The sequence below is a fragment of the Euleptes europaea genome, chromosome 7, assembly GCF_029931775.1.
Source record: "Euleptes europaea isolate rEulEur1 chromosome 7, rEulEur1.hap1, whole genome shotgun sequence".
NCBI lineage: Eukaryota > Metazoa > Chordata > Lepidosauria > Squamata > Sphaerodactylidae > Euleptes > Euleptes europaea.
In genome coordinates, this window is record NC_079318.1 from 80368210 (window position 1) to 80395183 (window position 26974).

At 47.4% G+C, this 26974-nt stretch overlaps 1 protein-coding gene across 1 annotated transcript; it reads left to right on the top strand.

Annotated features, from left to right (window-relative positions):
• The first annotated feature begins 3219 nt into the window (after positions 1–3219).
• LOC130480808 (uncharacterized) lies at positions 3220–21320 on the top strand. The gene is made up of 11 exons (XM_056853431.1): positions 3220–3380; positions 6070–6225; positions 8464–8600; positions 11637–11782; positions 12090–12278; positions 15951–16040; positions 17873–17962; positions 18576–18698; positions 19050–19181; positions 20623–20739; positions 21207–21320. Exons 1-11 carry the CDS (start codon positions 3220–3222, stop codon positions 21318–21320), a joined length of 1455 nt encoding a protein of 484 aa, XP_056709409.1.
• Positions 21321–26974: the final 5654 nt, after the last annotated feature.

The window sequence follows — 26974 nt, forward strand, 5'->3', positions numbered from 1 at the left end:
TCAACCCTACATTGAAGTCCCTTCCCTCCCCAAACTCTGCCCTCCTCAGGCTCCACCTCAAAAACCTTCTGCCAATGGCAAAGAGGGACCTGGAAACCCTACCCCCCCCTCTTAAATGCAACTAAATAATGACAGTTATAATAATGATTGGTTAAGTTATCCACAACAAAAAATATATTTTCCATGCATTTGGATGGAAGGCAGATCACACGTGTTAGTGGTAAACAGCAGTCTGGGGGTACCTTAAAGACTAACAGATGTTATTCCGGCATACATTTTTGTGGATGAGAGCCCATCTTGTCAAAAGGGTCGTAGTCCACAAACATTTGTACTGGACTAAAATCTGCTTAGTCTTGAAAGTGCCATAAAACTGTTTATTTTTGCTGCAGACGAATAATGTGGCTATCCCTCTGGAATGTGTTTTTTTTTTTACCGTGGATTAAGGGACAATTCTACTTGTTGTTAACCCTCCCAATTACCAGGACAGTTGTCAATTAATGATTAATCTCTGGTACCAGGGAGCATTTGGAAGGAGCAAGCTGACCCCACTCTGTAGTAGGGGCTGCTGGGTTTGAGCAGATATAGGAGGTGCAAATCAGAAAAATGGAAGCAGAACCTCTGCTCTGAGTAGGGTTGCCAACCTCCAGGTACTAGAGAAAACTAATTACAGCACAGGTATTTTTTTTATCTTAACCTCCAGGTACTAGCTGGAGATCTCTGCTATTCCAACTGATCTCAGGCCGATAGAGATCAGTTCCCCTGGAGAAAATGGCCACTTTGGCAATTGGACTCTATGGCATTAAAGTCCCTCCCCTCCCCAATCCCCGCCCTCCTCAGGCTCCGCCCCAAAAACCTCCCACCAGTGGCGAAGAGGGACCTGGCAACCCTGGGGGGGGGTCCAGGCTGAAAATAAAAGCTCTAAGAGTTTCTCCTCACTCTACTTCAAACAATTCAATTTGCCAGAATCTCAATTCAATTATGATTTGGACTCTATGGCATCGAAGTCCCTCCCCTCTCCAAACCCTGCCTTCCTCAGGCCCCGCCCCAAAAGCCTCCTGCCGGTGGTGAAGAGGAACTTGGCAACCCTAACCTCTGAACAATTCTGAAATCAGGAGCCTGAAGGGCCCCAAAATTGCCTGCTCAAATTATTTTTGTTGGAGAAGCAGCATGGAAGGAACAGGCTATAGGACATCAGTGCTGGCTTCCTCTCTTATGAAGAGGAAAATAGTCAATATAGCAACCGAGTACACCGCTGTCCTCCCAAGGGTTGCCAATCTCCAGGTGGTCAGCAAACTAGAAACAGCACTTCACTAAGCTAGACACAATGATTATAAAGTAGTGGTATTTAATCCACCAGTGGTGGATATGTTATTAAATACCACTACTTTATAATCATTGTGTCCAGCTTTGTGAAGTGCTGTTTCTAGTTTGCTGAGCATCCTACAGCACGCTAACCTTTGTTTACCAAATCTCCAGGTGGTGGCTGGAGATCTGGGATTTCAACTGATCTCCAGGCAAGATCATTCAGATAAGCGGGTGATTCTGTCTTTTGCGAGCCTGCCCTTTTATCAGGATAATTGTTAATTAATGATTAATCTGTGGGGGGTCAGGGAGCATTCAGAAGGAGCAAACCGGTCTCATGGCGATGAGTGAGTGGAGGCTGCTGGGGGTGGTCAGCTGTTTTTTTGAGGGGGGTGCCATCATGGACAAGGGTCTCCTTTTAAAATTATTTGGGGGAAAGCCAGGTTGGGGGGCAGAATGAGGCTATGGGATTTTCGCGCTGATTTCCTTTGTGCTCGGAAGGGAGAGAGAACCCTCGGTAATAGCATCAGGGTCACTGTCTCTCGTACACCTCCCAAGTCAGCCAAAAGAAATGAGGGTTTTAGGATGCCCTCGGTTGAGAGAAGGGAGGCTTCGGATAATCTGTAAGAAGGATATAGGCAAAGGTAAAGCCCAGGTGGGAAACAGCTGAGGGTTACGAAAGAAAGCAAGAATGTCCACTACTTAGGACATTTTTTGAAAGGTCTGTGCGAGGAAATCGCCTTCCTCACAGAAATGCTGGACAGGTTTCATCTACTTGCAGACAGTTATTTTATTTTAAAAAATCATTGTTACCCAGCAGATGAAAAACAGGGAAATACTTCCACGGGCTCTCTTTGTTCAAAGATGATGCCCATTTATAAATTAATGGGTTAGAGTCAAACCAAACTCAAATAGCAATTTTGAGATGTATCTTAAAGTCTTATTAGGAATGTTTAATATTTTGGCAGTATAATAATTGCATGGAGAGAACTTTCTCTTTTATTTTTTAAAATTTTTTGTAAGGTTAGATATAGATATGTATCATCACTATGGAATTATATAGTATTCATTCACTTATGGTTTGTAAATGTTGATATTTCTAATTTCTTTGAAAGGACATATTGGACAGAGGGAAATGTAACCCTCGATCCAAGACTATATTGTACCTATTTTTTCTCAGTGGTTGCTTTGAATTTGTGCCTGTTTAATAGCACAGTGATTTTGTTTTTAAGGGTCCCATCCCACCCACCCCCCTTCCATAGCCAGGGAGCCCTGCCCTCCCTTCCCACATTAGGTTGTTGCTGATTCTGATTGCAGGGGGAAACGGAAAGGAAAAATACTGTCTGTGCACGCTCAGAGGTTACTGTTTTTGTGCAGTTATTTCACCTGGTCCAGCATTAAGCCCTGGCACTGAAAACTGATCTGAACCCTGACAGGAGCTGAGCCCTTAGATGTGGGAAGCCAAGTCGTTTGAGCCACACCTCATATTACTCCGCAACTGAACCGTAACAGTCAGCGAAGGCGGTAGGGACTGGATATGGCACCTCTCCAGAAACTTGCCTAGTTGGGCACATGTGCAATTAGCAGCAGCTGCCTAGGCAGAAATTCAAAAGATGAAGCATTTGTTTGCATGGAGAAGCAGTGGTGGTAGGGTGTTGACAGGAGAATAAAAATGTCACGACAGAATAGAGATGCTGGAAAACTCTGGAATAATTTTTTTTTTAATTTCCAGGTTCTGGAAAACTTGTTTTGCACAGGCATTTTGCTTGGCTGGGGCTGATCTGGTCCTAATGTTTGGATTAACTTTTTGGATCAGATTTTTAAGTGAAGGCGGCGGAGTTGGCCATTGTAATATTAAGAATTTTGCCTCTTTCTCTATGCACAGACAGTACAGAATCCACCTCCCCTCGCTTCTTGATGCGCCGGTTCTGGCAAGAACACTCAAAGGCGTCCTCGCTGGAAGAAATGATGTTGGACTCAAGCGCACAACAGCTCACACAGGAGGATGTGGCGGAGATCCTCGCCCTTTTGCCCTGTGTGGAAGGGCTAGTCGTGTTGGAGCTGGGAGCTGGGATTGGGTGAGAGGTAGAAGGGGGCTAGGCAGGGAGATTCTGGCTGGTACTATCAACAAGTAGGCCCTGCTTCCTGCACAGAGAAGCCCAGATGGTCAGGGATGGATCTACCTATTTTTTAAAGGTGGCAAAAAAAAAAAAAGATGCCTCTAGGGTTGCCAGGTTTTTCTTTGCCACCGGCGGGAGGTTTTGGGTGCGAAGCCTGAGGAGGGTGAGGTTTGGGGACAGGAGGGACAGTGCTAGAACATCCCAGTGCAATGCTGGCACTTCTGGGTAGAGTTGCCAACCTCCAAGTAATAGCTGGCAATCTCCTACTATTACAACTGATCACCAGCCGATAGAGATCAGTTTGCCTGGAGTAAATGGCCACTTTGGCAATTGGAATCCATAGCATCGAAGCCCCTCCCTTTCCCAAACCCCGCCCTCCTCAGGCTCCGCCCCAAAAACCTCCCGCCGGTGGCGAAGAGGGACCTGGCAACCCTACTTCCAGGGTATACCCAGAAGTGACATCATTGCACCGCATGCACAGATCACTGCCTCCACCCCTACCCCGTTCAAGCTATCATGTGGCGCTGCCGAGGGAGCAGCTGAAGCGTCCCCCTCCTTCTTTTGTGCTGCTTCCTGCCCAGCGGCATCCCTGGGCTGCCCCAAACTGGGAAACGGAAAGTGAGAGGGTGGGGCTGCCGGTGATGAGGTGGGGCTCAGAGGGGAGCGCGCTGGCCAAGATTGGCATGCCGTGAACCTCACAGTGGCCCTCCTCTGCCACCCAGCTGGGCCCTGCTAGGAGCCACACGGCTTGTGTGCATGTTGCATGCTCTGACCTGGCTGCTGTCACCGCTGCCCGTTTTTTGCCCGCACCTGGGGCAGCTGCCCCCCTGCCCCCCGTAGATTTGGCCCTGCAGACGGTATCCATGAAACTTCTGTTGCAGCCTTAGAATATTTTGCTTTTGCTGATATTTCTCAGTAGTGAGGGGAAGGGAACATATTCTGTACATGTACAGAGGCATTGTCATTTTGAGTAATGCTTCAGTAGTGGCTGTAGTTCAGTAGTAGATTAGATGTTTTAGAAGATAACTGTGCTGCCTCTCCAGAGACCTGCTTTAGGCCCCTCACAAAGCAAAAAATAATGTTATAAAATCACAAAACCAACAGTATGAGAATTTATCAATAATAAAACAAGACATAAAAACAACAATATTCAGCAGCCTAAAATTATATTCATAAAACGATTCTCAGGCTAGAAACATCATAAAAACAGCTGAAATATGATGGGACTCTTCAGGTAAAGCCTGAGTTAAAAAAAATAATACATATATTTTTTGGCCTGGCACCAGTAACATAGGCACCAGATGAGCTTCAAGGAGAAGGGCATTCCAGTGGTATGGTGTCACCACTGCAAAAGTCCTGCATCTGCTTGCCACCTGACTACAACTTCAGGGAAAGGCGTGGAGAGCAGGGCTTGAGGAAAGGATCTTAACCTCTTGGGAGGCAGCTCTCCTTCAAGTACTCTGGCCTCAAGCCAATTACGGCCTTAAGAACCAGCACTTTGATACGTGCCCAGGCACCAACAGGCAGCTAGCGCAGATCTTTCAGCAAAGTGGTGATTATGATCTCTGTATATCTCTCCCAAAATAGCTGGCCATTGCATTTTCAAGTAATTGAAGTTTCCAGTCACTTTTCAAAGGTAGGTAAAAGGTAAAGGTCCCCTGTGCAAGCACTGGGTCATTCCTGACCCATGGGGAGACGTCACATCCCGACGTTTTCTAGGCAGACTTTGTTTGTGGGGTGGTTTGCCAGTGCCTTCCCCAGTCATCTTCCCTTTACCCCCAGCAAGCTGGGTACTCATTTTACCGACCTCAGAAAGATGGAAGGCTGAGTCAACCTTGAGCCGGCTACCTGAAACCGACTTTCGTTGGGATCGAACTCAGGTCGTGAGCAGAGCTTTTGACTGCAGTACTGCAGCTTAACACTGCGCCACGGGGCTCCTATTCAAAGGTAGCACAGCGCAAAGCACATTAATCTAACCTGGATGGTCATGGATCACTGTAGCCCAGACATGCTTTTTTTGAGGAACAGACATAGTTGTCATACCAGCCAAAGATAATAAAAGGCACTGTGTGCCACTGAGGAGACGGGAGCCCCCAACAGAGGCATGGATTCAGACGGGAGGTTTTTGAGGCGCAGCCTGAGGAGGGCTGGGTTTGGGGAGGGGAGGGACTTCAATGCCATAGAGTCCAATCGCCAAAGTGGCCATTTTCTCCAGGGGAACTGATCTCTATTGGCTGGAGATCAGTTGTAATCGCAGGAGATCTCCAGCTAGTACCTGGAGGTTGGCAAGCCTATGTTGAAAACAGGGTCTAGGACTGAGTCCAGCTTTCTTCAGAACCAGGAGCCTGCCATTGCACAATGGGTTTCCTCCAAGCCCACCCGTGCAATACTACTGATCAAGAGGTATCATAAACCTATTATCCAGTACCTGGAGGTTGGCAACCCTACCCCAAGTGGGGTCTGGGTTTTCCCCCAGAATTAGAACTGATCTCCAGACTTACATAGAAGTCAGTTTGCCTAGAGAAAATGGTGGCTTTGGAGGGTGATCAGCCTCCCACACTCTATCGCCCAGTCCAAGTGTATGTTTTAGAGATGTTCCTATCAGATTCCTGAGACCCTTCCTGCCTCAACCTTTTATTTTCTCCAGGCGGTTCACTGGGCCTCTCGCAGATCTGGCACACCACACCACAGCTGTGGATTTCATGGAGAGCTTTGTCACACATAACCAGAAGGAGAACGGGCACCGACCCAATGTGGTATTTCTTCAGGCCGATGTAACCTGCTTGGAGCTGCCAAACCAGAGGTGAGCTGATTGAGGCTGAGTCTCACTTCTATTTCAGATTTATTTTAGAGATTTATATAGAGTTGCTAGGTCCCTCTTCGCCACCGGTGGGAGATTTTGGGGGCGGAGCCTGAGGAGGGTGGGGTTTGGGGAGGAGAGGGACTTTAATGCCATAGATTCCAATTGCCAAAGTGGCCATTTTCTCCAGGTGAATGGATCTCTATCGGCTGGAGATCAGGTGTAATAGCAGGAGATCTCCAGCTAGTACCTGGCGGTTGGCAACCCTATATTTATACCTTGCTTTTCTTTCCAATGGGGACCCAAAGCTGCTTACAATATTGCTCTCCCTTGCTTCTTTCCTCATGCTAACAATGGTATAAGGTAGATTAGGCTGAGAGAGAGGGAGTTCTTAGCCCAAAGGCCACCCATCAGGTTACCATAGCAGAATGGGGATTCAAACCTGGGTCTCCTGGATCCTAATCCAATATTGAGTAGCAATTAACAGAGCAGGGCCTCTGATCTTGTGCAAAGCACATCTCCACAAGTCTCTCCAGCGATCTTGCTCACGGGAGTTACAGTTTCACAAGATATGACTTGGTAGGCAGGCCGTAGTATTGGGTTACAGAAATGAGCAATTCCTCACATCCCTCACTGGGTATGATGGAATCACCTAGCCTTCACATCCCCTGAAACACCAGGAATCCCTCCTCTGGTTGCCGTCTCATTGCCCTTGTTCTTCTGCCATCAGCAGAAGCTTGACCCTATATTGATCCCAAGGAGGATTGTCAACTGGCTTGGAGAAAAGTGTCCTGTTCCTTTAATAAGGGTTTAATATGTAGAAATATGCCTTGATGCATTGTATGGCATGGAAATCAGTAACATCACCTGGTCAATTACATCCCTTTTAATCCTTATTAGAGAGACAAGAAATTTTGTGCCAAGTTTGTTGGCAGCCCTTATCCCACCCTTCCTAGATTCTTTAACCAATGAGCCTCAGTAAAAATGAAAGTGGTAAAGCCAAGGTCTTCTATGGGCAGCTTGCTGTTTCTATCTATGCTTTTATTAGGACTATTGCTCAGTTTCAAGAAAGCCTTTCCCCCCTCTCCTTTCTGGGCTCAGTCCCACAAGTTTCTCTCCAAGGAAATACAATCCCACCACTTAAACCTATGTTAACATGCCTGGATATTTGTGGTGTTTTGCTTTATTTATACGTGTGTAAGTAGAGTACAGGCAGAGAGGCACTCCTACAGGGCAGCACATCTGGTAGCCCACTTCAGATCCCCAGAGACATGCAACTGCCTTGTACTAAGTGAGATCTTGAATTGTCTTGTATTGAGTCAGACTGGTCTATCAAAGTCAGTATTATTCTAATTGACAGTGGCTCTCCAGTATTTCCAGTAGAGATCTTTCAAATCACCTCCCTCCTACCTGATTAGTTTAACTGGAGATGCCGAGGATGGGACCTTCAACATGCCAAGAAGTTGCTTTATCACTGAGCCACAGCTCCTCCCCGAATGTACTGCTTATTAATCACAGGTTTTGCCTGCCGCAGCAGTTTAATAACATAAAAAAGTAAAGGTAAAAGTCCCCTGTGCAAGCACCGGGTCATTCCTGACCCATGGGGTGACGTCACATCCCGACATTTACTAGGCAGACTTTGTTTACGGGGTGGTTTGCCAGTGCCTTCCCCAGTCATCTTCCCTTTACCCCCAGCAAGCTGGGTCCTCGTTTTACCGACCTCAGAAGGATGGAAGGCTGAGTCAACCTTGAGCCGGCTACCTGAAACCAACTTCCGTTGGGATCGAACTCAGGTTGTGAGCAGAGCTTGGACTGCAGTACTGCAGCTTACTACTCTGCGCCACAAGGCTCCTCTCAATAACATAAAGCTACAGTTAAAGTGTCCCCCTCCCATATCTCTTCATCTATACCAGGAAAAGCTTCACCTAATAAATTAGTGTGTGTGTGTGTGTGTGTGTGTGTGTGTCAGGCTGTGCATTAAATATTGATGTAGATCTCAGTGCCAATCTGTTTTCCTCCTGGCAGAGATCCTATGCCTTTAAGCAGCTGCCAGAAGTGCAAAAGTACTTGTGGAATTTCTTGAAGCGGACCAAATATTTGCAAACGCTGGAAATTTGACAAAATGTCAGGTTTCAGCATTCTGAACATTAAGAAACCCTTCAGCCTCAGCACTTTTCAAACTGCTTTCACCTTGTTGGCCTCTCTTGATGGCCTCCTCTTCTCCTCACCCCACCCCAATAGCTTTGACCTCATCTTCTCCAACTGGCTTTTCATGTATCTCTCTGATGCTGAACTGAGCAACTTGGCCCAGAAGATGCTGAGCTGGCTTCGTCCAGGGGGACACCTTTTCTTCCGGGAGTCCTGCTTCCACCAGTCAGGTAAGGACTCCAATGTGTGAGACATAGGTCATTTATCCATGGGAATTTTACCTGAGGTTCATTACTCGCTGGACCCACACTTTCTTCTTTAAAAGCTATGCACCAGCAGTCTCCAAGCCCAAAACAAGAAGCCTGCCCCTTGAAATGCCGCTTTGTGATTGGCTGTAGTTCATTTTTTGAGAGAGAAGTTTCCCCCCACCACAGAAATCCCAGTGCCCAGTTAAAATGCATTTTAAAAGACAAAAATAAAATGGAGCACCCTAAAAGGAATTGGGGGGGTACCCAAAGTCTATTCTTCTGCCCAGAAAGAACTCCCAGGAAGCGGGAAGTATTTAAATCCCCACCTCTTTACACACTGCTTTGTAATTGGGTGTGAGACAAACCAACCTTGTGTGCCCTGCACTTTGCCTTATGCATGGGGATTTCACCCGGGCTGAGCTCAGGGGAGGTGGAAGAATCAGGTTAACAGAGGAATGAGAAGACCCAGGGTTTGTGAAGGCTGGCAGCGAGGTCATCTTTAATGGAGGGGAAACTGATGCATAACTCCAAGGAACAAGCAAGACAGACCAGGGGCGAATGTGAGTGAAAATACCCATGCATAAACAACCTTAAAGGGTTTCTGTCATATTTGCTTTATTTACCAATGTGAGGGCAAAGAGAAACTCCTGCCAGGAAGCAAATCCCACACTCCTCCCCCAGAGAGATCCAGCACCACTACAATGCTTCATACAACTCCCAAAGGGCTCTCTTTCTCTCTCTTCCTTTCATTCCACATGCAAACTTCTGTTTATTTTAACTCACACATCCACACTTGCTCCCTTCCCCTCACATGCAAGAATAGATCTCTCCAGAGATAATCTCCTAACAATTTGAGCTTGTGGAGGCAATATCAGCAGGCTATTCTGGGCCATCAAACTAAGATTCACACATTACAATATCCCTGTCACCCACATGGCCATTCCACAGTTTCTTGATCTGACACGGTCTGGGAGTTCCAAACTTGGAACTTTATTTCCAAGCATGTGGGAGGCTCAATTTGGTACCATGGAACACAGGGAGAGGGTGATTAAGCCTTATCTCCCCTCCCCGGAACCATTTCCCCAACTTTGCCAGCCTCAAGGTGAGGCTTGGAGTTTCTCCAGAAATTACAACTAATCTCCAGACTACAGAGATCAGTTCCCCTGAAGGGAATGGCAGCTTCAGAGAACAGACTCTGCTGCTTCATATCACCACTGAGCTCCCTCCCTTTTCCACGCTACATCCTCCCCATGCACTGCCCCTAAATTTCAAGGAATTTCCCAAGCTGGAGTTGGCCCTGGGGAATTTTTATTTGCCCTGTTGGGGAAACTTATCTGTACTGATCAGGGCAAATTTCAGCTCCCCAGGCCCACTTGAGGTCAGGAAACTGGCATGGCACGTAGCGTTGCCAACCTCCAGGTACTAGCTGTAGATCTCCTGCTATTACAACTGATCTCCAGCCGCTAGAGATCAGTTCACTTGGAGAAAATTGGCAATTTGGCAATTGGACACTATGGCATTGATGTCCCTCCCCTCCTCAAACCCCACCCTCCTCAGGCTTTGCCCCAAAAACCTCCCGCTGATGGCGAAGAGGGACCTGGCAACCCTAAAGGCACAGGAAGGAGACTTAAGCCTCCTCTTCCTGTGTGCTGTGGTCCCGATCCAAATTGGGCCAGTGCATGCATGCAGATCTCCTTGATTGATAGGGAGCCATGATGGCCACATGGGGCGCATGAGGACTTTGTCATGTGTGAAAACCAAGCCGCATGAACCTGTAGATTGGATTTTATGGAGGGACCAAGTTGCGTGACCTTCATCTTGTGTGTCTGAACTATGGGCATGATATGTGCCCCCCTTCCCTGTACAGAGCAGGAGGGTGTTAAGGTGGGAGTCAAGGAGTATGGCTGGCGATAGAAGGAGAATTGCGTACCCAGTGCGGGAAGCTTCTTCCTCTTTCCTGCCTGAGGTCAGGCATGTGGATGAGTAGCAAAGGAAAGCCGGTTGTAGGCGTTAAGATGCAGGGGGCAGGGAAGCACCAGCAGTGGCGAAGAGGAAATTTTCCGCATGGGGGACACACACCATAAACAGATGCCAAGTAATATAATTTCACACACTATACGTTCCACAATTTTAAGAATCTGAATTTAAACACATGTAACTCTGACCCCTGGCAGCAAGAAAGTTGGGTGAGCATCATGCCCTGGGAAAACATGAACAGACCTGGTCAACATTTTAAAAATAGAAATAACATTTGGGGGAGAGGGGTTTAACTCTTCCTCCCCTGCAGTTTTGCTAATCAAAACAGACCACCATCACCTTGGACATTAATAGCCCTTGGGCGGGGGATTGACAAACAGAGGGTTCCTTCTAGGATTAACAGCCCACAGGAATTGGTGGCTTTGATTGGCAGAACCATGTAATGGGGATTAAACCCCTCCTCTCCCTCCATGTGCTGCATTCTTGCCTGGAATTGGACCCCTCCAGCAGCTGCTGTTTGCATTTGGAATATGCTGGGCAGATCTGATCACGGATCTCCCGGTGTTTTTGTTTAGTTTGGCCCTCAGTCCTGGAAGCCACCGGAAGGCACGTCAGAATTTAATCTGCACCGTTCCTTGAGCAGCCTTTGCTACATCAACACAAAGATGATTTCATTCATTTGTCCAAATATTGCCCCTTCGTTCCAGATGTAGCTATTGTTAACAGGCACCACTGTTACTTCCTGAACAAACTCGAAAAGAGGTTTCATACAAAACCAGCTCCACATTTTTCCAAACAGGAATTTCCTTTAGTGGTTCTCAAACTTTTTTGAAGTGGGACCTACTTCTAAACTTTACTTTTGGGGACACACTGGCAAAAAAACCACACCAACTCAGTGTCCAAGACTTTTCAGCAACAAGCACAATAGAAAATATGTTGTGCATCAACTTTGTCAAACATTGCACAGCAAATCCTTAGCGGAGTTGATTTCCTAGCTCAGAGTCCAATCCCCCAGCTCACACTGAATTCCTCTTCCTTCAGGAGACAGCCCAAGGGCATTCAATCCAACGTTATACCGATCACCTAAAGAATACAATTGCCTCCTCACTTCCGCTCAGAAGATCTTTGGAGACAAGCTCTATGGATTTGAGATAGTCATGTCCCGATCTGTGCAAACTTATGTAAAGGTAACTATCTCTTCTGTAACCATGCTATGGAGTGCCTTTGAATCCACACAAAGGAACTTTCTCTCACCACTAAGTGAGTATAGCCTGCCCCATCCTTTCATAGGGAGGATGTCAGAGGCTACGGCTACCAACGCTTCCTTTTAAAGAAATCAACCCGTGCTCTTCTCTCCTTCACCAGAGCCTCACGTTTGCACAGATACTGAGGTCTAGAGACTTGAACATTTTAAAACTAAGTGAAATGATATCCTCCAGGTGCCCGTTTCTGTGCTAGTTGCACTCAACCCTGCTTGCACTCTTTTGCGCGCAGAGGAAACAAAACAGGAATCAGGTTTGCTGGCTTCTCCAAAAAGTTCTGCGAAACAGCGTGTCCGCATGCGGATATGACACCTTCCAGCAGTTCCTTGACAATGAGCAGTATGCCATCCGCAGCATCCGGCGCTATGAATGGGTTTTTGGACCTGGCTTTGTCAGCACCGGAGGAATCAATACCACTAAGGTAACCGCCATGAGGGGAGGGGGGGTAGAGTGGCTCAGTGTTAGAGCATCTGCTTTGTATGCTGAAGGTCCCAGGTTCAGTCCTCAGCATCTCTACTTAAAAGGATCAGGTATTAGTTGTGATGCCTGACCTGGATGGCTGAGGCTAGCCTGATCTCGTCAGATCTCAAAAGCTAAGCAGGGACAGCCCTGGTTAGTATTTGGATGGGAGACCACTAAGAAAGTCCAGGGTTGCTATACAGAGGAAGGCACTGGCAAACCACCTCTGTTAGTCTCTTGCCTTGAAAACCCCAAAAGGGGTCGCCATAAGTCGGCTGCGACTTGATGGCACTTTACTCACACACACATTAGTTGTGATGGGTCAATCATGCTGCCTGACTAGACATCTGGTGGAGTTGAGAGCAGTGGACAGAATCTCTCCTGGCAAAGGTCCAGGCTCCTGGACCACAGGGAAAAGAGATACCTGTTGCACTGGTCTGGTTGTGCACAGGGGCCCTATTGGGATGTGTATGTTAAGTGCCATCAAGACACTTCCCACTCATGGCGACCCTATGAATCAATGTCCTCCAAAACATCCTATCTTTGACAGCCTTGCTCAGATCTTGCAAATTGAGGGCTGTGGCTTCCTTTATGCAGTCAATCCATCTCTTGTTGGGTCTTCCTCTTTTCCTGCTGCCCTCAACTTTTCCCAGCATGACTGTCTTTTCTAGTGACTCTTGTCTTCTCATAATGTGACCAAAATATGATAGCCTCAGTTTAGTCATTTTAGCTTCTAGGGTCAGTTCAGGCTTGATTTGATCTATAACCCACTGATTTGGGTTTTTTGGGGGGAGTCCACAGTATTTGTAACTCTCTCCTCCAACACCACATTTCAAAGGAATCTACTTTCTTCCTGTCCTATTGGATATCCTATGTGCCCAGTCACCGAAGTGTGATATTGAACGAAGTAAATAAATCGCCCAAGTATTTTGCAAAAAGTAAAACTTACGTTTATTCAAGTAGATTCTGTTCACATTCAGGTTGCAGTCAAAAGGAGAGAGAAGAAGCCTAATCTAAAGAGTACTTTCCCCATCACAAATGGCCAGCTGATCTGGCATCACGTGTATGGGAGTAGGTGGCATTGTTTCTACAGGGGAGACATAAGAACATAAGAAATGCCCTGCTGGATCAGACCAAGGCCTATCAAGTCCAGCAGTCTGTTCACACAGTAGCCAACCAGGTGCCTCCAGGAAGCCCACAAACAAGACGACTGCAGCGGCACCATCCTGCCTGTGTTCCATAGCACCTGTAGATACATGTAACTCCATGAAGAGATATGTAGAGAGTGGGGAGAAGAATGCACACACAGAGAGAGTGGAGCAGTCAGAGGGCAGTTCCCAGGTTAAGACAAAGAGAGGGACATCCCATTCAAGGAGATAACACTTATACACACTTAGAGTAATGTAGCACCCCCACCATCCAGCTATGCTGAGTCGCTCACTCCAGTAGTCCCTGGGTTAGGGGTGGTTAGCTTGGAGGGTGCCTCCTAGCATATGGTAACATACTTTCGGCCAACGGGGTGAGCTAGCAAGACCAGTGGACCCAAGGAGGGACTGGACGACTACGGCACAAGCTTGAAAGAGGCCTGAAAAGGGCAGCCCAGCATGAGTTGAGGAGGGAGGCAGACACAGAAGGAGTGTTGTGATTCCCTTTGAGGTGGGACTGGCAACTGAGGAAACTTCCCAGGACTGTGACTTCATATCGAGCAGAGAAGAAGAGTTGGTTTTTCTATGCCAACTTTCTCTACCACTCAAGGGAGACTCAGACCTGCTTACAATCACCTTCCCTTCCCCTCCCCATAACAGACACCCTGTGAGGTAGGTGGGGCTGAGAGAGCTCTAACAGAGCTGTAACTTGCCCAAGGTCACCCAGCTGGCTTCGTGTGTAGGAGAATCCAGTTCACCAGATTAGCCTCCACCGCTCATGTGGAGGAGTGGGGAATCAAACCCGGTTCTCCAGATCGGAGTCCACCACTCTTAATCACTCACAAGAGTTGTGATTAACACTACAAGTGATCTTTGCATCTTTTTAAGCCCCTAAATTGTCCAGTGGTGTAAACCACAGAGTGAAAATAACTTTCCAGACTCCTAAAGCCTGCTGGTTTACGTTCCCCTGCCTCAGCCCTAGTCACAGTAGGGCATGTGAAAGACCTCCACCTGAGAGCTTGGAGAGTGACACTGATAAACCAAAGGTCTGACTCAGTATAAACCAGGTGCATGCATGAGTCCTAGTTACAGTCTTTCATAGGTAAAAGCCCTGCATAAGTAGAACCTCCATGTTCACAGGCATGATACCTGTGAGTGCTGGAAACAAAGGCTGACTGTCTCCATCATCAAGCCACATTTGGGGGGCTCCCCAGCTGAGGCTTCTGTCCGTTCATATCGAAGGGGAGGGGCTGTGGCTCAGTGGTAGAGAATCTGCTTGGCACACAGAAGGTCCCAGGTTCAGTCCCCGGCATCTCCAGTTAAAGGGACCAGGCAAGTAGGTGATGCGAAAGACCTCCTCCTGAGACCATGGAGAGCCGCTGCCGGTCTGAGTAGACAGTACTGACTTTGATGGACCCAGGGTCTGATTCAGTATAAGGCAGTTTCATGTGTTCGTGTGAAGGGTAGAGGGTTAAAGCTAGAAGGATCTTTGGCCAGCAAGGCAATTTATAGGTTGCTGCACAGAACTGTGAGGGTGGGTGGGCCACAACTGGGATTCACAAATACAAAATGGAAGAGACCCAGATCAAGCTGGGCTTTTTTTGTTTTGTTTTTACAGACTTCGGTGAATTAAAATCTCGTTCCTCCCTCCCGCTCCTTTCTCATTTTATCCTGAGCAGCTGGCCCATTAAAGCTGCCATCCTGTGCGCATTCACCAAACTCAATAAACATGTGTTTAAGATCCATCAGGCTGCAGAATGAATGAGATTTTCGTTTTTTATGTCAGCAGTTGAACAATTGTGCTCATCTGAAATACAATCCAGATTTCACCGTCGAGCATGCAATGAAAAAGCAAATAAATTCCAAACTGAAAGCAGACGTCTTCCCTCCCCTTCCTCATAGACCCCCCCCCCCTCAAACATCCCTGGAATTTTTGGCTCCCCAAATAACTGCCTGGCTTGGCTGGCATTGCTTTGGAGATGGTACTGGGAGTGGATGAGGCAGGCATCTCCCCCCTTCTGGCTGCATCTGAGGCACGACTAAGGTTCCCAAACTCGAGGTGAGGCCTGCCTAATTCCATCTGATCTCCAGACCTGATATTAGTTCCCCTAGAGGAAATGGCAGCTTCAGATGGTGGGTTCCACTTCATATCCCTACTGAGCTCCCTCTAGGGTTGCCAGGTCCCTCTTCGCCACCGGCAGGAGGTTTTTGGGATGGAGCCTGAGGAGGGCGGGGTTTGGGGAGGGGAGGGACTTCAATGCCATAGAGTCCAATTGCCAAAGTGGCCATATTCTCCAGGTGAACTGATCTCTATTGGCTGGAGATCAGTTGTAATAGCAGGAGATCTCCAGCTAGTACCTGGAGGTTGGCAACCCTAGCTCCCTCCCCAAGCTCTGCTCTTACCAGGCTCTGCCGCCAAATCTCCAAGAATTTCCCAAGTTGTAGCTGTCAATTTTAGGCCTACCTAATCCTCTCTGATCTCTCCCTAGGAGCTGTTGTCCATGCTGGCTTTGAAACCGGGTCAGAAAGTGTTGGATGTTGGCTGTGGGCTTGGCGGAAGTGATTTCCACATGGCAAAGGTTCTGGGCTAGTAGAACTCCACCCTCACACTCTCAAGTACCCTTGATCGCTTTCTTTTTCGGGCTTTGCTCCTGGGCCTAGGCTTGCCAATCTCCAGGTGGGACCTGGAGATCTCCCAGAATTACAACTGATGTCCGGACAAAAGAAGTTAATTTCCCTGGAGAAAATGGCTGCTTTGGTCGGGGGGCAGACTTTATGGCATTATACCCTGCTGAGATCCCTCCCATCCCCAATCCCCACGCTCCCCAGGCTCCACCACCACCCAAATCTCCAAAAATTTCCCAACCCAGAGTTGGCAACTCTACATGGGCCTTTAATAGTTGCTTTACAGGCAGAAATCCACTGCAACTCCATGCCGCGGAAAGCTGTTCCTGTTGAAATCTGCCTGTCACGTACCCAGACTATTCCCTAACTGGACTTCCATCTATCATTCTTCTATCCCTTCCTCCAGGGAGCTCAGGATAGAGTATATCATTCTCCTCCATTTTATCTCCATGCTAACCTTGTGGAGTAGAAGGTCAGGCTGAAAGAAAGCAACTGGCCCAAGGCTCACCCTGCGAGTCTAGTGGCTGACTGGGAATTTGAACCCAGGTCTCCCATCCTGACACACACTAACCTCTACACCACGCTGTCTTGCCAGTGGCCTTCTCTCACAGCAGCTGGTGCTCTGTGGATGCTGCACATTTAAACCTCTTTGAAAGGAGTTTAACTGCCAGGGCTTCCCTCAGAAGCTTGTGTGGAGCCCAAGAACTTGGTGGTGCTGTATTATAAGGAGCTGTAACCTGTGAATCTGGTTTGAGACTGGTTTCAGTCGATAGTGTGGACATAACAGGGAAACGCTGAGAGAGAGAAGGTGCTGGGGTTTCCAACCTCCATGTGGGGCCTGGAGACCTCCCAGAATTGCAACTTATCTCCAGGCAACAGAGATCAGTTCCCTTGGAGAAAACGCCTGCTTCGAAGGGTGGCCAGTATGGCATTATACCCTAACCCTAAACTCCACCACCAAGTCTCCAGAAATTTCCAGTCCCAGAGCTGGCAACCCTAGCCCTCAGAAAGGCCCATGAGAGGAAATACAGCTTGTCATGTCACCGGGTTAAGAGGGTTTCTCTTCCACAGTCCTACTTGAAAGAGGCACCTTTTCTACCTGGCTGCCCTCCCACCTCCTCTCAAATGGCTGCAAATTGGCTGAAGTTACTCAGGGAGGATGGAAATCCATGTTACATCAAGTTCTGTGTTCATTTCAATAGCTTTAAAAAAAAAGTTGTGAGACTGGAGCTGAGATTTAAAAGAGAAGGGTGGAGTGGAGCTTCTTTCCCCTCAGGCCATTTCCCCTCTGAAAATCACCAGCCAGCTGAGGGAAAACTGGTGACTTGTTGTAACTTTTCCCCAATAAGACCAAAATCAGCTTGGGAAGATGGGTCTTCAGCAGGAAAATGAGTTGAGGGGAAAGGTTTGCATTGTCCTTTGCTGATCGCAGCGGTGGCAGCTGCATTGCATTGCATTACGTTGAAAACAACTTTTACATTAGCCCCAACTACATGGAACCTCCCGGTGGGGCTGAGAAGCAGGCTTGCCAGCCCCAGGTTGGGAAATACCTGGAGCTTTTGAGGGTGGAGCCTGATGAGGGTGGGGTTTGGGGAGAGGAGGGACTTCAATGGAGAGGTTTTGGGCCCCCATGGGCCACAAGGGGAGGTTTTGGCCCCCATGCCCCTACTTCTGGGCCTCCTGGGGGCCTCCGGTTGGCCTGGCCACTGTGTCAAACAGGATGCTGGCTTTGATGGGCTGTCACTGTGAGCCAACGCAGCTACTCTTGTGTTTTTTTTCTCCTCAGGAGTTTGGCGTAGAAGTCCTGGGTCTGGATCTTTCACACAACATGGTGCAGCTGGCGTTGGAGAGAGCCCAGCGGGAGAACGAATCCCTGGTACTGATGAGGGAAGGAACTGGGGGGAAAGCAGGAAGTCTTAAGGACGGGGGAGGGGGTTACTGCAGGAAGACCAGCGCTTCAGCCTGCTAGATTGAAAATTGCTGCGTAGGACCCTTTAGCAGACTGCCTGGCCACAGAAATGAGTGGAGAAACTGAGGCAAGCGCTAACCCATTGATGATTTTATAAGCCACGTGGAGTTTTACAGAGTAACATGCTGCTCCCAAGGAGCTTACGGTTTACATTTTGACGGTGGTGGAGAAAAGAAAAACAGTCTAGAAACGGAGTGATAAGGGATTCACATACGCAAATGCCGTTTTGTATATGTGGATTTTATTTGGGTTTGAGGGCTCAAGAGTTAGGCCAAAGACTTTTTGATAAAGGTGGATCTGAGGGAGAGAATCAAAGGAAGGGGGGGGGAGAATGCCTTCCAGATGTTCTAGGAGAGAGCTCCAGGCACAGAGAGGAGAAAGAGATACAGCTGCTGTTCGGTGTGACTTGTACAGGACAAATTCCTAGGAAACTGAGACCCCACATTAATTAGCAGGAAGGAATGCCAGTTTGATTTTGCACCTCAGACACCTCATTCTATTATTGCTACTGTGGTTCTAGGTGCAATTCGAAGTTGGCGATGCTACCCGCAGGGTGTTTCCGGAGGGCTCCTTTGACGTTGTTTATAGCCGAGACACTTTCTTGCACGTGGCAGACAAAAGCGCCCTCTTTCAGAGGTTCCTGGTGAGTGTCCCAAATTGTCTGTACCTAGGGTTGCCACTGGCTTGGAGAACGTTCTGTCTGTCTGTCTTACAGACAGTCTGTCTGTCTGTCTCATGTCGGCCACTAAAGCGACTAACAAACTGAAACATACATAGGACTTCTATCCCTTTAATAGAGACTTGATAGGCAGATATTAATGAAGCTTTTCATGGCATGGAGGCAAATAACATCACCAGGTAAACAACATCCCATTAAAGCTGTATTAAAAGGACAAGGTGTGTTTTTTTCTTGCCAGTTGACAAACCTACCCTCAGCCTGCCCTGTAACACTATTATAAAGCAATCTTACACATGTGTCTGTTTGTCTCCCTAGCTGTGGTTGAAACCAGGGGGGCAGCTCCTCATCTCTGATTATTGCTGTGGGCCGCGCCCGTGGTCAGAGGTGTTCACCAAGTATGTCAAACAGAGGGGATACAGCCTGCTCATGCCTCAGGAATATGGCCAGGTATGCAATGAAAAAAAGCATTTCTATGGAGGTCTGTAGTTGGCTAAATTAGGCCTCCCCCCAGATCAAATAACCAAGCTACCTGTTCAGCAAAATGATATGTATTTATTATTTACTCAAATAATAGCCTGTCTTTCTTGCTGAAGTTTGGGAAATGGATTGCAAAACATACATAAGAAAAGCAATCAGATAGCATAAGCCCTTCAATGAACATTGCAGAATCAGAAAATGGTGCAAACAAAAAACTTAGTATGATATAGCATAAGCAACGCAGAAAGTGGATTGCAAACGTAGAAGACTATGCAGTAAAATCAAGATGAAGAAAGAATGTGAAAGGTTTACCTTACATGGCCTTTTTCATTACTACCAGAACCCACATAGTCTACTGATGCAAGTTAAATTTACAAAGAAGGAATGCATACCCAGGATCTACGAACTAAGGCATCACCTGATAGCCAGTGTGGTGTAGTGGTTGGAGTGTTGGACCAGAATACGGGAGATCAAGGTTCAAATTCAAAATGGCCCAGCTACACATTACATTTTCCTCCCTGGGTCAACACAATGAAACATGCATTGCGACTTCTATGTTGGGAATTTAATTCCCAACCGAAGGCTCATTTGAATTGGGAGAGAAGGGAAGGGTCTGGACACACACCCCCAACCAGTTTGTTTATGCAAAGCTCAATGCAGGGGTCATACGAACATAAAAACACTTGCATGTCTTTTGTGACATTCATTGTCCCTTTAGTAGTCTTGCATGTGCAAACAAACAAACTAACTAACAAGGCTTTCATGCCTATAAGGGGAGGGCAGCAAATCAGCCCAGTTCTGTTACATCCTGCCAAGAACTGAAACTGACCCACAGTCACTGTGAAACTGACCAAATAAGCAGCCACATAGGTCCTTTGTGATTATTTCAGTGTTCTCTCAACTGTTCTATCTGAAACTGACCCACACTTGCTGTGAAACTGACTAAAGCAGCCTCATGCTATTCCAGTGTTATCCTCTTGCTAGTGCACTCCATAATGGCTTTGAGGGGAGGGGTTGGATGAGGGGGACAGATACCTGGGAGGTAAAAGTAAGAATGGGCGTGGGAAGAAAAACCCAAAGTGACAAGTATGCACAGGACCGGCTTTCAATTTGGGATCGAGGCAGACTTTAATCTCGGGGTAAAACAGCATCCTGAAAACACGGGGGAAACCCGAGGGAAGAGCAAGGCAACTTCTGAAGGTCAGAAAATACATGCATAATTAAAATGAAGCCCCAAAATAGTTGGTGGGGGTGACAGTGACGGAACAACCCATGCAAAAAGGCCTCAGTTAAGGGGTAGGGGGGGGATAGCAGTAAGGGTAGGTGGGGGAGCTGTGAGAGAGGCAGCTTTTGCAAAGGGGGGGTTCTTTTTTCTCACCTCCTGCCAATACCTTCATCCCTGCTACCACAGGTACTGCAGGAAGCTGGATTCAGAAAGGTCCAGTCGTTGGACCGCACAGAGCGAATGCTGTCAGCACTAACCCAAGAGTTGCAAGAACTGGAGAGAAGTCAGGAGAGCTTTGTTCAGGTCTGAAGGTGGGGGGAAGGGGGGATAAGCATGAAATGAAACCACCCCTTTTTGGCACAGCCCCCACCCCCTATTTGGAAAGTGTCCTGAGCTACTTCATCCAAATCTCGAGCGGTTAGACCATTCTGGCTGCAGTTTGAGAGCCTCAGGTTGTTTTGCTGGGGCAGGGTAAGGAGGGAGTTGTGTGCAGTTTCCAGGCAACCAAGCGCTCCTTCCGCTGCCTCTTCTCCCAGACATGGAGCAAAGTAAAGAGACACAGCCGTGAAGCAGCTGTTGGCTGTCCCAAATTCCCAGAGTCGTCCCTTTGTTCTAAGGTGTCTTTCTCTCCCAACTAGGGTAGAGGTGGGAGTATTTCCCCTCATTTCCTTCCCAGTGCAGGGCACTAAAAACAAACAAACCTTGTTTTCTTGCTTTCTGATAGGCAGTTTAAAAAATGCCTCTTCCCCTCCCCCCTTTACACACTGCAGGAGTTCTCCAAGGATGAATTTGAAGCCATGGCCTCTGGATGGAGAGAGAAGCTTGAGCGCTGTGCAGATGGGGACCAACGTTGGGGAGTTTTCTATGCGGTGAAGCCGTTGTAGACTGCCGCAGCCAGGCCAGTGAGTCCTAGCCAGCTACCAAACCTTCCCACCATTCCAGCATTTAATAGCATTTACAAATGTGAATGGGTTTGCTTTTTTTCTCCTGCTGTTCTTGGGTCAGGTTTCAAGGATGGATCCTAGCTACAGACGCTTGGAAGAAATGTCACTTCCCAGTATGGACTTGTTCTGGCCTTTGATTCAGAGGATTTGGTTTTGATGAATTCCAAACCTGTCTGGAGGAGCTAAATGCTTACTTGCTTTGTATAATTTTCCCTTTCCCTTTCCCTTTCCCTTTCTTTCTTTCTTTCTTTCTTTCTTTCTTTCTTTCTTTCTTTCTTTCTTTCTTTCTTTCTAATGTGCACATGGCAGGAACTGAGCAGTTGTTGCATGTCTCTGTATACCTGTTTTTGTCTCTTTGCTCTCTGGCACTGATAGCTTTCCGGGAAAGGGTAATTTAGTACCGTTTCCTGTGCAGTTTGTAGGGAGAAGAGTAAAAAGAGGTTTATCTCCCAGGCAAACTGCTTCAGGCTTCCCAAAAGTAGCTCTTTTCCTCAGCTTTTTGGTGGTTTCTCCTATTGGCATGCAAAGCAGTGCAGAAAAAGGTGGGCAAACAGACCCACAGAGGTATGGGCAGATCCCCATCTTGTGTTTATAATGCAGCAAAGTCTTAGGACCAGCCTACACTTGGCTGGAATTCCAAATGTGTACTTTGGATTCAAAAAACACCCTTGGAGAGATTGATATGGAGAGGGGGCTGCCATGCTGGGGACAGCTTTTTCCCTCCCTGCTCAATTTTGCTCAATTGTATACCCCCACTGCTGTACACCCAAGCAAAGGGGGTGGAACATTGGGTATACTCCCCCAGAGGACCCATTTTCAATCCGGGGAAAATGCAAAGGGAGAAGAGTGAAGCTCTCTTTCCCCCAGCGCTGCTGCCCCAATCCAGAGGGGCTTTCAGAGCTCTACCCTTGCAAATTCCCATTGCTAAAAACTGCCTGAGCTGCACTGAAGTGTTGCGATCCCGCCAGCAGAGAGCAGCACCTTCCCATCTGGTTTATAGATGGGTTGTGCCCTGCCATGCCAAAGCAATGGTTGAGAAACTCAGATCAGTGTTTCAATTTGGAGTGTGTGTCTATATCCTGACAAGAGTATCTCATGAGCTTGTTTTCACACAGTAACATTCTATGGGACGGGATATAGATAGCTGTGCATCGATCACATTAGGTCTCTTGTGGCTCACCAATAATAACATCATTTATTTGCATTTAACAGATGGAGAAGAGGCTTGTTGACGTGGGGAAGACCTTAGCGCAGTTGGGTGCCATCAGCAGAAAATCTGAAAAGAACCCAACCCCCCGCCACACACACACATACCTAATTTGTAAAGGGCACAATTCACAGGGAAATTGTCCAGTTCAATGTTGAATTATCCCAAGAAGCTAAAATGACTAAGCCAGGGATCCCCAACTTTTTTGAGCCTGCAGGCACATTTGGATTTCTGACACAGCATGGTGGGTGCAGTAACATAATGGCTGCTACAAAATGGCTGCCACAGGAGGAAGAGCCATCCACAAAATGATTGTCACAGCTTGATTTCAGTAACACAGTGTAGATCCTTGTGGTGTGGTAACAGCTGCTGCGAAAGCCGCATTTAAAAAAACCTGCACTGCCAATCAAATCTCCAATAGTCGATCAGAAGCCTTGCTGGGGAAAAGCCCTGCTGGGCCCCACCCACTTCCTAAAAACACTTGGCAGGCACCAGAAAAAGTGTCGGCAGGTGCCATGGTGCCCACAGGCACCATGTTGGGGACCCCTGGACGAAGCTATCATAGTTTGGTCGCATCATGAGAAGAAAGACTCACTGGAAAAGACAGTAATGCTAAGAAAAGTTGAAGGCAGCAAGAGAAGAGGAAAAACCCAACATGAGATGGTTTGACTCAATAAAGGAAGCCACGGTCCTCAGTTTCCAAAACCGGACAAGGCTCTTAACGATAGGACATTTGCCAGATCATTAATTCATAGGGTTGCTGTAAGTCAGAAATGACTTGACAGCACCCAACGTGCACACATGGCTATTTCTTGCATAATTCCCATCCATTTCCATGGGATGCAGCATGAAAAGTTCCTGCTAGATTGGGACCACGGAATCAGTTCTGTCAATCTCCTGCAGCCCTTAATGATGCCTCCGACCCATTGCCTCCCGTTACCTCAGAGGAGACAGAGCCGCCTCTGTGCTCCTGCTTTTTTATTTTTTAAAAAATCTGATTTTCGTTCCTACTATTAGGCAGTATTGCAATACTGATTTGATTTGTTGTGTAACCGGGGTGTGTGTATGTGCACAGCTTCCAGAAGACTGGCTAAATGTCTTACGGAATAAAATGTAGGTGGTTCTACACTGTGGCAATTTTCCGTAATCAAATTGTTGCTGTTCTGGCATGTCAGGTTACAACAAAGGATCCAGTGTATCATAGAATTATAGAATCATAGAGTTGGAAGGGACCACCAGGGTCATCTAGTGCAACCTCCCTGCACAATGCAGGAAATTCTCATCTGCCTCCCTCCCTCCACACACCCCATGCCCAGAAGATGGCCAAAAAATTCCTCCAGGATCCCTGGCCAATCTGGCCTGCAGGAAAATTGCTTCCTGACCCCAAAGTGGCAATCTGCACTAACCTGGCCATGCAAGAAAGAACCACGAGAGCCAAACACTGACCCAACCCTTCCTGCCCTCCCTCTCATGATCTGTCTAAGTTCACAGAATCATCATTGCTGTCAAATTGACATCTAGCCTCTGCTTAAAAGCCTCCAAAGAAGGAGAGCCTCCCGAGGAAGCCTGTTCCACTGAGGAACCACTCTAACTGTCCGAAAGTTCTTCCTAACGTTTAGCTGAAAACTCTTTTGATTTAATTTCAACCCGTTTGTTCTGGTCCGACCTTCTGGGTCAACAGAAAAGAACTCCGCACCATCCTCTCTATGACAGCCCTTCAAGTACTTGAAGATGGTTATCATATCCCCTCTCAGTCGTCTCCTTTCCAGGCTAAACATACTGAGCTCCTTCAACCTTTCCTCACAGGACTTGGTCTCCAGACTCCAGATCTTTGTTGCCCTCCTCTGGACACGTTCCAGCTTGTCTACATCCTTCTTAAATTGTGGTGCATAAACCGAACACAATACTTGAGGTGAGGTCTAACCAGAGCAGAGTAAAGCGATACCATCACTTCATGTGATCTGGACACTACTGTTGATACAGCCCAAAATGGCATTATTAATTGAGAGAAACGGTGCCAATCCTCAATGGTGCAATAGCACAGATTTCAATTGTTTTTAAAGGCAAGGTCAGCAACTAGAAGTATGCTTTCATGCCATCAAATACACATCATCATAAAGAAATTGTGAAATCATAGGGCAAAGATGACCCACATATCACAGAGGTTGTGCTACTAATTCACCTGAAAGCAAATAATAAGGATGGTAATAATAATAATAATAATAATAATAATAATCGCAACAAATCAGCTCCTAGGAAAAACTGGACTGTAATTAGAAAACAACAACAACAGGATAACATCCAATCAATAACAATGTCATCTGGAACCCCTGTTATAACGGCATGTGCGAATTATGGCTTTGGGGGATAGGGTAGGGAACAGTTCAGCTAAAGCTTATGCTTGGGAAAAGTGTTGGATGTATAGATCAGTATTCTGCCTCTCTACTGGCATGCTCAGAGCCGCTAGAAGAATGAGAAGATACTATTTGCTCAGTAGTTAAATGCCTGCCATCTGTGCAGGCAAAAAGGCACCAGTGAAAAGAGTCTCTGGTTGCTAAATCGAATCCGAGGAAATGGGCCTGCAGTTTGACTCACGGAAGGCAGATTCACATATTCAAGACAGGGTTCAAATTTTATCGGTGGGTACAGGCTTGCCCAGTCTCATCAGATCTCGGAAGCTAAGCAGGGTAAGTCCTGGTTAGTACTTGGATGGGAGACCACCAAGGAGTTCAGGATCGCTACGCAGAGGCAGGCAGTCGCAAACCACCTCTGAATGTCTCTTGCCTTGAAAATCCCATGAGGGGTTGCCATAAATTCGCTGTGACTTGATGGCACTTCACACACGCACACACACGCACACACACAGTCTTCAAGATGATAATGGTAATCTTAAAGCAATCAAAGCAAATGTTACACTGATGGGGGCAGATGTGCTCTTTGATCCCATTTATTTAGGTGAAAAGTTTAGAATCACCCCCCTCCCACATCTTCATATTGAACTGAACCAACTTAGAAGCCCCAGGGGTGTGTGTGTGAGACCAAGATAAAAATCCAGATGAAGACCAGAGAAGCAGCCCTCATAAAAACCCACATCTTCCTGCCAGTCAAGCCAACACCATTCAACATTGTTCAAATATCCTCCAAAGGAGAGCAGAATTTCAGGCTTGCCAAAAATGATAGCAGGAGAAAAGTGAACTGAATCTCCTCTGAATGGCTTTCCAAACCGTAGGGATCCATTGTACTAAAAGAGCCCTAGCAGAGGCTGCTGGTCGGCAAACTGATGGGACCAGCAAGAGAAAAGTAGCAGGGGAGTATACATGGGGAGCTGATACTCAACAGGGGAGGTATACAAATAGCTACTCAACTTGCTGGCTCCTGGGGAAAGGAGCCTCTCTTTTTCCATGGGGTCACACATGCGTGCCAACAGGGCAACAAAACATTGGGGGGGGGACACTGTGAGTAATTTTATTTGATTTATTATCCTGACTGCAGGCTTTTACACATTCTCAGTTTCCTCGCATCTAGCTTCCTGTTTCTTCAAGGGAGGGGGGGTCAGTTCTGCACACGCTTTGCTCCCTCTTATGGTCGATTCAACATCACACAGCTTTAACTGAAGCATTGCTCCCTGCAGTTTAGGTCAGCAGCGTTTTGTGCTTGATAAAAGTTGGTGTTATATCAAATTGGCCACTAGAGGGTGCAAAACGGTGCAGAACTGAAACAGACACATGGCGTGGGGGGGGGGGACAGGAAATTAGATGCCAAGAAACTGAGAATGCAGTAAAATAGCCCCAGAGGAAGCTAAGCGGAGAACAGCCAGTGCCAGAGGGGCAGCTTGGGTTGGACGCAGCCAGCTGCAACAAGCACAGGCTCGACCGTTCTCTGTACATGCCTGTGGTCATCACCATTGGCCACGTCTGAGCACTGCCAGCACCACTGAGGCCCAACTCACTTTGCCAGTGGCCTACCAGAAACTTTTCCAGTAGGGGAAGGAGCCGATCTGCCCCTGCCGGCCCCAAACCCCGAGTGTATGGGGAAACCCTGAGGAAAAACTGCAATGTAAAAAAAAAAAATCTGCTTACCCCACTGCCCAAATCTTTGCTTTCTTGGCTGGGAAAACAGGAGTGGGGGGAACCAGCACGTGGATGAATGAGCAAACAACCCCTAAAACGGCTGACTCGGCCAGACAGGCCAGGGACAGCAGAAGAGTCCCTGGCTAAGATCTGTCAGAGGCTGTCTCCAGATTTTTAGCACAGGAGTTCTCCAACAGTGTCACAAGGCACAAATGATTTTGTTTTAAAAATTGACTCTCTTCCATTCTAGCTTTATTCCACAGAGTTCTAGCTAGGGTTGACAGCTCTGGGTCGGGAAATGCTTGGAGATTTGGAGC